We start from the raw sequence: 12958 nt of genomic DNA, 5'->3' as shown, positions 1-12958 counted from the left end.
TTTTTTTACATCTGGAAAGGCATTCTTTAACCTGGAAAAATAAAAAACAGAAACAAAAACATCCTTTCTATATGATAAACTCGGGCTTTAGCAGGGGAGTCCTTCTGCTCCTCCCAAGGCCCTGTGTGCTTCAGCTGTACTCTAAGCCTTACCGGGTTTCTCCAGAGCTGGAGAAGCTTAGACTGGCAACTGTCCACCAGGTGGAGGCGTTAGAACAGCCAATGCTCGTGCATCCATGGCCTTACAGCGATTTCAGCCATATTCCAACTGGAGCTGTGAATGACTTTCAGGGCCCACAGGGCAAGGAGTGAATGACAGAGAAAAACCATAGCCATGCTTTTAGATGCATACAAGTTCCTGTTCCTAAGCCTCCGGTAGTCCAGCCACTTCTCTCTAAAGCTACTCAACCCACTCTTCTATTTCTGAAGTTCAGCCCAGGAGTAAAGAAAATAGTTATCTTCTCGCAATAAGGGAGGTGGAGAGGGTGTGTTGCTAGTTACAGAATACATTGGATTGACATGAATCAAGGAAAGAAAATTACAGAATGTAGGGTGTAGCTTGCTTGGTATATACAAGCCTTCAGTTCAATCTCAGCATCTCATAAACCAGGTATGGTGGCTAATCTTAGCAACGAGGTAGTAAAGAGAAGAATAGTAAGTTCATGGTCATCCTCATGTATACAGAAAGGGTCCCTGTCTGGAAAGTGGGGAAGGGGAAGAGGAAAGTGCCTTTGCATTCTACAGTTTCTTTACCAATGGACTTTTCACTGAGATGGGGCATGGGAGTCATCTCAAGAGTAGGAATTAAGGATACACTGTAGGGAGTGGATCTGGGCAAGCCCAAGACACACCTATGGAGACGTTTAACATTAAGAAACAGAAAATTTCACAGACCTGTTGCTTACTTCAAACCCACGGAAAATCAGTCTGACTCCAGTGCCCTACTCTACTGAACCCAAAGGGTTCACCCACATAATGATTATCCAGGACACAGATTCTTTCTCTTATTCTGTGTCACCTAGCAGCTTTTGTCTAGAGCTAAGTTTAGGTCTTCTACTTTTCATTTATCATTTGAGAATGTGTATTACAGATGGAGCAGCTGAACCCAAGATTTCCCAGCCTGCCCCAAACCTTTCCTTGTCCAGGCCATCGAGAAGACTAGCCCCAGGCTTTATATTTGCTCTGACTCTCTTTCCATGGAAACCTAGGTGGTGCTTTACGTCAAAGAGGAAATGAAAAGGAACGATCTTCCGGAAACAGCCGTGATCGGGCTGCTCTGGACCTGCATCATGAATGCGGTGGAGTGGAACAAGAAGGAGGAGCTGGTTGCGGAGCAGGCTCTGAAGCACCTAAAGGTAATGGGCCTTTGAAGGGACCCAGCACGCAGAAGGCGGGAGCACAAAGACCAGTTCTAGGCCAGTCTGGGCTATAGGAGACCCTGAAACAAGTAATGAGAAACGAAAGAACAAGTGAATGCGGAGCCCGTTTCCCCAGAACCAAATGGAAAAATACCCTTGTTTTCCTTGTCAAATCTGCTGCTGCCTAAAATGTTTCAAATGTAAGACCATGAAACATCTCCAAGTAGGTTCTCAATAAAAGACATCTGGAGTGTGCAGTCACCTATAACATCATACATTAAAGAGAAATATGAGCTCATTTTTGACTATGTTCCATACCAAAAAAAAAAAAAAAAAGGCCAAAATCCTTAAGTAAGCTATGAATAGACATTAGAATTAGAGAAGTAACTTGACCGTGTCAGTTGAATATTTTGAGGTACAGATCCGCATGCTCTTGTACTAAGGTGACCATAGTAGATCTTGCATGTAGAGTTCAGTTATGAAGTCAAGGTCAGAATGTCACCTAGGTGGTCATAGACGATGACTTTCAGTCTCTCTGAGTTCTAAGGAGGGAACACACACTGTTCCAGAAAGGGGACATTTCCATGAAAGAGAAGTGAGTCAGGCCTAGGCAAAGCTCTCTAGCACTAATGGAAAGCCAGAGATATCTGGGATGTGGGAACAACAGAAAGAGACCCTTCAGGTGACTTGCAGTGCGTGGGACATAGGGTAGTAGAACCACACTATCCCAACTGTGGAGCTAGGCTGCACCATAGCCTGTGAGGATTTGATTGCACTTCCACAGTGCCCAGTATACACAATGGGTTGTGCAATGCAGTAGAGTCTTATTTGGTCTCCTTAGTGGGTACAGTGAATAAAGTCTACTGAGATCCACTGGTATAAAATTCACTGTAGTTGGACATAACATAATAACCACGAACAAGATACCTCCAAGGTGCTGCTGTTGGGATTCCAACAGTGTTGGCTCCGGGTCACACCTCTTCCTCTGCTCCGTCCCAGCAATACGCTCCCCTGCTGGCCGTGTTCAGTTCCCAAGGCCAGTCCGAGCTCGTCCTCCTGCAGAAGGTTCAGGAATACTGCTACGACAACATCCACTTCATGAAGGCCTTCCAGAAGATAGTGGTGCTCTTTTATAAAGGTACGGGCCCTGCTCCCTCGCCATGCCTCTGTCTTCGTTGAAGCTCTGTGAGAACAGAGATGGGTAAGGCAGTGTCTTCGTCGGGGTTTCTATTCCTGCATATTCAACTTACACTTCCATGTTGCTGTTAAAGGAAGTCAGGACTGGAACTCAAGCAGGTCAGGAAGCAGGAGCTGATGCAGAGGCCATGGAGGGATGTTCCTTACTGGCTTGCTTCCCCTGGCTTGCTCAGCTTGCTTTCTTATAGAGCCCAAGAATACCAGTCCAGAGATGGCACCACCCACAAGGGGCCCTCCCACCTTGGTCACTAATTGAGAAAATGCCCCACAGCTGAATCTCATGGAAGCATTTTCCCAACTGAAGCTCCTTTCTCTGTGATAACTCTATCCTGTGTCAAGTTGACACACAAAACCAGCCAGTACAGGCAGAGGTCACAAGCCTGTCCTCATGGAGGAACACCACAGATGGTAACTGGGGAAAGTTCTGGAGGTTGTCTATGTCACAGAAAAAGAGAAGTCACAGGCTTGGTCCACACTACATCAGGACCCTTGCTAGTTAGGCACCTGAACACTTACTGGTCAAAAGCTGCCAGAAGATGGGATGAACTGGTTGTTTCGCTATAGTGAATGAGTATAATTATATAAGATAATTGAGTCTGCTTCTGAATTGAAACAATTAGCTCAAATAACTGTGATTATCAAAATGCTATATATACTGCGTTTGGACCCATTTAGGTGCTATAAGACTGACTTGAAAATTACTGCAATAATTAGCCTTTCACTTGACATTTTAGTTATTTGGCCCAGCCATTCTCCTGTTTTTCTAAGACAAGGCTATTTTTAAATATTCACATTTACTGTCTCCTCATTGTATTTAGAAGGTTTCGGTTGCCATGACAACCAGCACTAAAAATGAACTTTGAGCGCGCTAACTGATCCCAGTCTCCACACCTACGGCATGCAGGAGTGATGCTTGGCTGCTTGAGGGCCGGATTACATAGTTTTATGAGGGGAAAAGGAGCAACTGGGAGATAGATTTTGAACATTGTGAAAGGCCCATTAGAGGTGTTCTATACATAAGTAGCAGTAGCCCTGTATCATAAGCGAAACGCTGACTTCCCCATTGTGTTTTTAGAACTGTCTGCTGTGTTTTTCATAGTTTTTTTTTTTTTACTAGTATCAGTTGAACATAAAATGCATTTTGCTCATATTCGCACATGCCCTATTACCCACTCCTGTCCCCTTCCTACCCACCCACCCCCACTCCTTCTGGTCTCCTTTATTCCACCCTGCCCCTCTTTGTCTTCCATGTCTTTTTTCTCATTAACCACCTGAGTTTAACTAGGGTAATGCACACCTGCATCTCTCACCCCTGCCCAGCAGATTTGTCTACTTTGAATAATACCTTTAGACTTTGTGTTGCAAAATTTTTGACCTGATTGACTAATCGTTATTATTATTTTTTTTAATGCTTAGTGGTATTTTGCTATGAATTTGAATTGGCCATCCAGATTCTTAACATGAGTACTTCTTGTAAAAGGGAACCTCATTTGAGAAAATGCCCCCATCAGTGTGGCCCATGGGCAAGCCTCTGGGGTATTGTCTTAATACAAGTGACTCATTAGGATGGTACCATCCCTAGGCTGGTGGCACTGTATACAGCTCTTAAGTAAAGCCAGTAAGTCATAAGGGACAAGCCAGTAAGCAGGGCATGACCTTTAGGTTCCTGCCTAACTTCCTTGGATGATAGACCACAAGTTGTAAGCTGAAATGAACCCCTTCTTCCCCGAGTTGCTTTTGGTCAGTGTTTTATCACAGCAACTGAAACCTTAACTAAGACAAGGAGGTATTTCGTAATAACTATTTTAGTAAAAGGATATAGTAACCATGCCAGGAGGGTGACACAATAGATTAAGGAGCTTGCTGCCGAAGGTGACAGTTGAAGTTAGATCCCTGGTACCCATGTGATGGAAAGAGCTCAAGTTGTCCTCTCATCGCCACATGTGGCTCACTGTAACACTCACACAATAAATAGACCCAACATAATTTGGTTTAAAATTTAAAAATGGAGTAACTGCTAAGTGTCATTCGAAATGATTCATCATTACTTCTAATTGGATGGGGACCAAAGATACTTGTCTTTAAATTTGAGGCTCACCAAGCGAATGTCTCATTAAACCTGCAGACTAGAGAGGGGGATCAACAGTTAAGAGCACTGAGTGGGTGCTCTTCCAGAGGACCCGGATTCAATTCCAGCACCCACATAGTTACTACTCACTGTCAGTAACTCCATCTCCCTGGGAGAACCAAACCCCTTCTCAGGCACTGCATGCATATGACGTTGAGACACGAATGCAGACAAAACACCAAGCTACATAAATAAATATAAAGAAAACCCTGGGGGCAAGAGAGGTAGCTCAGTGGACAAGTTGCTCTTGCAGAGGACCTGGGCTCAGTATCCATTACCCTCATGGTGGTTCACCATTATCCATAATGACAGATTCAAGGGATCTGACAGCCTCCTCTGACATGGTGTCTTGCATGTGCTCTGCACCCCCCTCACTTGTATAAAATGAAATATTCAGGTTATACTGCCAGCACCTAGCCAGCAGCTTTGCCCACCTGTACCACAGCAGACTCTTCTAAGGCCTGAGAAAGGGGTTCTACATTTGCTTCCTACCCACGCCCGCCTCTGCAACCAAACACAGTCTTACTGGAAGGTGTTCTGTCTGAGGCACCAGAGCTTAAATGTTAATTTCTCTATTAATGCCCCCATTTTACTATTTTATTAAATGCATAGAAAGAAAGGAAGGAAGACAGAAAGAGATGACTTGTCATTAGAAGCGGCATCAGCATGGTTTGCCCTTGCATCTTTTTGTATTGTGGTAACCACAGTTCCTGACTGAAATAACTTGTAGAAAAAAAAAATATTCGTTTGGGAAAATGGAGTCGGTGGGTTTCAAACCATGATAGTAGGCATGTGATGGAAGCTGTTCACAGAAGCACAGAGTGAAGCTGGTACCAGAGGCTGGGTGACATGTCTATAGCTGGAAGGGCACCTGCATCACATTTATTTTGCTGGTTTGAATGGAAATCGGATTTTTTGTTAGTTGGTTGGTTTTTGGTATTTTGGGTTTTTTTAGTATATATATATATATATATATATATATATATATATATATATATTACTGAGATGTTAAAAGTATTAAATTTTTGGCAATTTGTAATTTTCCATGAGACATATACATACAAGATTTTTTTTTTTTTTTTAATAAAATAATCCTATCTTCTCTCGAACAGGAAATCCCTGAAGGATGGTTGTTCCTACCACCGTTACGAGTGTTGCTAGGTCACCATATTTATTTATTTATTTTTTACTCATAATCAGTTTTTCCGCTTTGATGTTATTTTACACAGCGGGCACTTGTACAGCAGGAGATAGATTTGTGATTCATCTGTTTCTATGGGGACTTAGATGTTCTTGTATTGTGCCTGGAAAAGCTGGATGAACAGTGAGTTTAAAGCTCTCTTTTTCTAGCTCTGGAGAACTTGCAGACGAGGGTGTCAGAGATCCGCAGTTTTAAGAGTGCATGCTACTGAGGCCCTGGGTTCAGTTCCCAGAACCACATCAGGGAGCTAGCTCACAGCTGCCTACCAGTAATCTGACTTCCAGGGTTCCCATGTCTCTGGCCTCTGAGGGTCTTTATTGAGGGGTAGGGGTCTCTCCCAGTATCCCTCATGTTCTGGAACTCTGTGTCGACCACACTAGTTTTGAACTCAGAGTTTCCCCATGACTCTGCCTCCCAAATGCTGAGGTGAAGGGTATTCACCCTCACCACTGTGCCTGGCTGCATTTGATTTACAGAAAACCCATAGGTTAAACTCTGTGCTGTGCCTTATACAAATATTTCTAAAATGGCATTTCTTATTCTAAGGCGGTTGGTTGGTTGGTTGGTTGGTTTGGTTATAAGAAAAAAAGTGAGCCAGGCAGTGGTGGTGCATGCCTCTAGCATGAGCACTTGGGAGACAAAGGCAGGGAGATTTGCGAGATCGGGGCCAGCCTGGGCTACAAAGCAAGTTCTAGGATAGCCAGAATTCTGGATTTTAAATTTAACTATATATGTAACATATAGTAAAGCTAAGTTGCTCTTGGCTTCTTTGTTGTTTCCTGCATTTGTCTACTATTTGTATAATGAATGCATGCTATGTGGCCACTCTCTTGTTCGGTGCTGGAAATTACATAAACAAAGGAGTTCTTCTAAATTACAAGATGGAAGGAAAATATGCCATCTACTCTGAGGGAACACTATTTGCTTGTAATTTCAACAAACCCTTCTCCCACTTTTTCTTAGTAGGACAAAAAAACACCTGGTGGCTCTGGACTGTAATCCCAGCTTCACAAGGAGGCTGAGGCGGGAAGATTGCAAGGTCAGGCTAGCCTGAGCTAGAGAATAAAACCTTCTCTTAGAAAAATGCTTACTACGTACACCAGGCTTGCCTTGAACTCACAGAAATCCATCTGCCTCTCTGTCCCCAGTGGTGGCATTAAAGGCATTTGCATCACACCCGCCTTAGATGTGTGCAGATGCCCTCTAAGGCCAGAAGGTTTCCTCTGGAGGAGTGTAGGAAGCTAGTCATGAGCCAACACCTTGTAGGTGCTGGAAACCAAAGGATCTCAGGGGGAAAACAGAAAGACAGTGCACACTTAGCCATAGCTATTGCCCTAGCCCTCTTAAGCTTTTTAATCCCCAGTGTGCCTAACTGTCTCAGGTAGTTAGTGGCTGTAGTTCTTTTTATTATTACTTCCCTAGTGCTAGAAATTTGGTCTTTCAAAAAAATATTCATTAATGAATGGGGTTCTTAACTTCTCGGACCTCTCCATTGTTCTGTGAGGTGATTTGAGCAGACAATATATTTGATACGGTTTTGTCAGCCTGTGGGTATCATTTCCATCCTGTCACTGACACATTTTAGTACGTGTATGGCTCCTTCTGTCCTCTCTGGGCTGATGAGACAAGACAGAAGAATGGGCTCTGCCTTCAGAAAGCCTGCAAGCACCATCCCTGAGCAGCAGGGAAAATCAGATGTCTGGCTTGCTCTGTACAATCTGCATTCATCCATGTGCAGAACGAATGCAGTTTCCATTTATATATTTGTCAATTTCCCATATGTGTTGTGTCTTATGACGTATTTAAAAAAAAATAGTAGTTCAGAGAGGAAGGGGCCAAAAACTGCATATGACTAGGCACACAAGCTGAAAATTCTTGTATTCCTGAAGGGGTTCATGATCAAAAGGATTTGGAAAAGACTGAAATCTAAATTACTAGTGTCTTAAAGACAATGGACCATTTATGAGGTTCTTCAAACCCTAGCTAGTGCTCTTGAGAAGTTGCTTGAGAAGTTGCTGCAGAGCAGTCTTGAATAGGCAACAACTTACTTCCTAAGGCTATAACCAAGGGATTTTTCCCTTTTTGAAAAATGGGCTGGAACTGGTGGTCCAGGGTATGAGAAGCTGAAAACAGAAGCATCAAAAAGGCTGTAGTATTAGAATCCTTCTGTGGGGTCATGACTCTTATATACCAAGGTATCCTGTACACATGAATTAATAAGTCTAGACAGCTTTAATTTGCAAAGTATAGTACATTAAATGATTGTTTTAAATGGAACAATGTTTTCTAAACCAGCCACATGCATTTATTTATTTTATATGAACGTGTGTTAAGCCAGAAGAAGATATCCCATCCTCTGGGACTGACATAAGAGATGATTGTTAGCTGCCACATGGGTACTGAGAATTGAACCTGGGTCCTCTGGAAAATCATCAGTCAAGGCTTTTAACTGCTGGGCCACCTCTCCAGGGCCTCCCTCCCTGTTTCTTCAATTTAATCCAAGAGCCCTTTCTAAAAGCTAGTTTTTGTAGTTGTTGGTTTTAAAGAAAAGTAAAGTAAAACTAATTATTTTTGTTATGAAAATGGTACTGATGTTTTAAATGAATGTTGTCTGTATTCCGTAATTTCTGTGATGTCTATCAATCAAAATTATAATTGCAAACATGTCATTAGAAGGGTATGTCAATATTGCATTTATCAGTACATATGATGGATTGGACTCTTCCAGGGAACGAAATCCCAAAGGGCAGCCCTGTAGGACCCCAGCAGAGTGTGTAGACTGTCGTCTTCATATTCTCCTTTCCTTAAGTGTCCTCAGTTCATGGTAATTAATGATAACTTAATGGATGCCATTTACAATCTTAGATGATAGATGCCTAACACCTTTTTTTTTTTTTTGCTGTGTCTTTCTCTGACTGAGGTATAGAGAAAGTACTTGAATGACCCTTTCACAGGGGTTGCATATCAGATATCCTGCCTGTCGAATATTTACATTGCGATTCATAACAGTAGCAAAAATTACAGTTATGAACTACTAGCAACAAAAATAAATTTTATGGTTGGAGGTCACCACGACATAAGGAACTGTCGTATAGGGTCACAGCATCAGTGAGCGTGAGAAGCGCTGAGGTTGGGGGCTGGAGAGATGGCTCAGTGGTTAAGAGCACTGACTACGCTTCCAGAGGTCCTGAGTTCAAATCCCAGCAACCACATGGTGGCTCGCAACCATCTGTGATGGGATCCAATGCCCTCTGCTGGTGTGTCTGAGACAGCTACAGTGTACTTCTTTTTTTTAAAAGAAGAAGAAGAAGAAGAAGAAGAAGAAGAAGAAGAAGAAGAAGAAGAAGAAGAAGTAGTAGTAGTAGTAGTAGTAGTAGTAGTAGTAGTAGTAGTAGTAGTAGAAGGTTGGGTTGCCTAGCGATCTCACCCCTGAAGGTCTTTATCTGCTTGCTGGCCTCATCCCTGCCCCCTTCCTCCCTCTTGTCTGTTCGCCTGCCATTTCTCCTCAACAAAAAGAAAATCTCCTTAAAAGAAACTGTAGCCATTTGGTTGCTCCTTCCCTGCCTGCTTCATGAGACCAGGTCCTGTGTGGGCTACCTAGTCTAGCATTCAGTGAGCAGTTGGCATGACTTTGAATGGCTGATTCTTCGGCCTCCACTTTCCAACTCCTGGGATTACGTGGATGTCATTTATGTGGATGTAGCCCATAGCTAAGTTTGCATTGTAATCAGGTTTCAGTAGAATTTATCAGGTCATGGTTTTCTAAACTGTTGGAATTGTTGATTCGTTTGCCCCTCCCCCACCCAACCCCCCAAGAAATAAAAGATGTCCTTGTCTTGGTACTGACCTGTGTTGCTATCACTGTATCCTAACTGATGAGGTGACATCACTCATCACCAAAGCGTTTACTAAGCTGATTATAAGGATACATGTCTGAGCTGCTTAGAAATGAGCTTTGGGGGCGGGGGTGGGGAGTGTCTAAGAAAGATGCTTTAATGGAGGCCAGAGAGGAAGTCAGGTGTCATCTATCTCATCTTACCCTGAGCCAGAGCTCGAGTTTCTCAATGGCTCTGCTAGGATTCAGCAAGCCACAGCAATCCTGTCTCCCACACGCATAGCCTGGGAGCTGGGGTGACAGGCTTATTCTGGACACAGATCCATGCTGGGATCTGAATTCTTGGCCTCGTGATTCTACAGAAAATGCTTACAACTCCACAGCCACCTCTCCAGAACCGCCCCCACACCCAGAGGTTTTTTTTGTTTTTTTTAAAAAAAAAAAACATGACATTCTGTGTGGTAACTTGGCAACCTTGCTTTCTGACTACAGCCGACGTTCTGAGCGAAGAGGCGATACTGAAGTGGTATAAAGAAGCACATGCTGCCAAAGGCAAGAGCGTCTTTCTTGACCAGATGAAGAAATTTGTAGAGTGGTTACAAAATGCAGAAGAAGGTAACTTCATATAACAACCCTCATGGTCACTAGTCAAATGCGTATTGCTTTATTTTAGGCTCGCGCTCTCTCTCTCTCTCTCTCTCTCTCTCTCTCTCTCTCTCTCTCTCTCTCCCTCCCTCCCTCCCTCCCTCCCTCCCTCCCTCTTAAAATTCTCACTGTGTCTTCATATGCAAAGATTTTTATTCTGCCTACATCTCAGTGTTCATTTCTGAAAGCAAGGTAATAACATTTTTAAAAAGAAAAAATAAAAACAAACTCGGATCATCCACTTGACCACACATGGTGGGGTTGGAGGGGGTTTCCGCACCTTTGCCAGGTAAGTCTTGCTGGAGATCGAAGCACAGAATGAAAAGCAGGTCCTTGATGACCCAGCTAATCAAAGGCTATACTGTTTAATGATGCACACGGACTTACTGCGTTGTTAGAAAGCTGGAGTTCACTGGGAAGCAAAAGTTAGGGAAGGGAGGGTTTTCGATCTGTTCTCATGTGTAACTATTTTGCCTAACTAATACATGGTAAAAATATCCCAAGCATTGGGCTGATATCCATAACATCCCATGGCATTGGGCTGCTCATTAGAAGTTCATCCATAATCTGATAATGCCTGATTTGTCTTTCTTTTCTCTTAGAATCGGAATCAGAAGGCGAAGAAAGCTAAATGTCTCCAGCACACTGCCTAAAAAAATAAAAAGAATAAAAAAATTAAAATGCCACACTTTTCGGTTGGGAATGCTGAAGCGTTTGGGGAGGGAAACTTGGCTTCTGTTTGCACCAAGGAAATAAATGATAGGCGAGGCCTCCCCCGCTCCCCCGGGGAAGGCGTTTTCATTTCTGTTTTGTTTCAATGGAGCCCTGAGACGTCGGCTACTACACTTGGGACTCTACCTCTCACTGTACGCTAACTAAAGCCATTCAACAAGGGGTCAGGTAGGAACCTGAAGCTCAATACTCAGAAGACCCCTTTTTTTAGCTGTATTTTCAGGTACTGTGTGAACGCCCCACTGGTGTCTGTATTACAGGGCCACTTCAATAGTTGTGTTTCTTCTGCTCGTGTATGTGATTTGACAAACCAGTTTTTTAAAATAAACGGCTTTTTAAAAATCCTTGTGTATATGGTCAGAGCGTGTTTTATTTATTAGTATAGTGTGTGGTGGGATATGGGAGAACAAGCCTGGGCATCTGCTAAGCCATCTTATGGGCCCCCCCGAGGTTGGTTGGTTTGTTTAACACTACTTCTTATAAAGGTGTCATCATTTTTTTTTCCTATTCAAACATTAAATGGAGGCATTTTCTTGTACAAATTACAAATCTGCTCCAAAATATACTTACATTAAATAAAATACGCATTTCAGTAAGGTCTACTACAGTGACTATGCATTCTAGGATGCTTCACATCTAGGTACGGCCAACATTCATGGAAGAAGCTAAGAGAATGTGCATCCAATCACTGTTTATAGAGGGGTTTTTTATTGCCAATCTGCCAGTCACACGGAACATGTCATTACATCACTTGTGCAGGACACCGATTGCTGGGGGAAAGGAAGCAAGCACTAACTACATCCTCAGTGGTGAGTTCCTTACAACTTCGGAGGGATTCCACCATACAGCCTAGACAGTAGTTTCAGTAAACACGTTAAAGAAAGCAGACAACTCTCCCGAGGCCCAGACACACTTTCTTAATGTATTCTTAATGTTGTTCGCCACCTACAAGTGGGCAGCCCGGAGGGTCTCCTTAACGACAGCACGGTCGCAGGAAGGACTGGGACAATCCCGAAGGGCTGACAAGGGAGTACGAGGATCATCAGAGACAACTGTGGCAAAGTCCTCAGACCTGCGAGCTCTCCTCTTATCATCTGGCATAGCATTTTGATGTATTCAGTCACTTTGTCCCGAAAGTCCTCCTTGTCCCGCAAATGGTGTTCTGCAGCTTCACTATTCAGTGGATCATCAAAATTCAAAAGATCGGTAAATAAAAGAGTTTAATCCCCAAACGGCATCCTTTAATGTTCTAGTGGGAGCCCAGCCAGTACCATCAGTGGAATGTTCTCTTAGTAAACTTAGACAAATCTCCCCCGGTTCTGTGATGTTGGGGTGCCAGATTTTAGTCAAGCATTTCACCTTGGGAAGCACCATGTTGTAGGCATCTGGAACTTCAATTTCAAACTGAAATTTTCCACCCTGGTAGTAACCCTCATCTGGGCTCACAGTCAGCTGAAAGCAATGAAGCTTGTTTGGATCAGGAAAATGTACTTTACAGGTACAAGGTAAATTAGCTTCAAGTTCTGCAACCTCTGTAACAAGCAACTTATCTCTCACCGAAAACCTCCGAGTAGAGTCAGATGTGGACGCTGATGTCTGGGATCCTTTAAGATCTTCATCCCGCTTCAACTTGCCTGCCAGCGTTAGCATTACTGCCACCTTTCTGAGCACCGCGAGTCAGGAGAGGTGAGCGGACAACCAAAACCGTGCCGGGCGAGCAGCGGGACTGAGTCGCGCTGGCCTTCACAGCCGCACCGGCTCTCGGCGGCGAGACCGGAAGTCTGCATTTCTTATCTATTAAAAACTACTGTGTTCTTTATATATATTGGAGGCTATGCCAGTGCCAGGCAAACACAGAAGTGG

At 43.4% G+C, this 12958-nt stretch overlaps 1 protein-coding gene and 1 pseudogene across 1 annotated transcript in view; one reads left to right on the top strand and one right to left on the bottom strand.

Annotated features, from left to right (window-relative positions):
- Window positions 1-11440, top strand: part of Bzw2 (basic leucine zipper and W2 domains 2) — a 59194-nt gene extending 47754 nt beyond the window's left edge. The window contains exons 9-12 of the mRNA XM_021201575.2: window positions 1208-1354; window positions 2357-2495; window positions 10211-10333; window positions 10966-11440. Of these exons, the coding sequence (XP_021057234.1) occupies window positions 1208-1354; window positions 2357-2495; window positions 10211-10333; window positions 10966-10994 (438 nt within the window). The 3' untranslated portion in view covers window positions 10995-11440. The remainder of the gene's footprint in view (window positions 1-1207; window positions 1355-2356; window positions 2496-10210; window positions 10334-10965) is intronic.
- Window positions 11441-12012: 572 nt separating this feature from the next.
- LOC110324702 lies at window positions 12013-12745 on the bottom strand (annotated as a pseudogene).
- Between the last annotated feature and the right edge of the window lie 213 nt (window positions 12746-12958).

Source organism: Mus pahari, chromosome 7 (assembly GCF_900095145.1).
Source record: "Mus pahari chromosome 7, PAHARI_EIJ_v1.1, whole genome shotgun sequence".
Lineage (NCBI taxonomy): Eukaryota > Metazoa > Chordata > Mammalia > Rodentia > Muridae > Mus > Mus pahari.
This window is presented reverse-complemented; position numbering and strand designations above follow the sequence as displayed.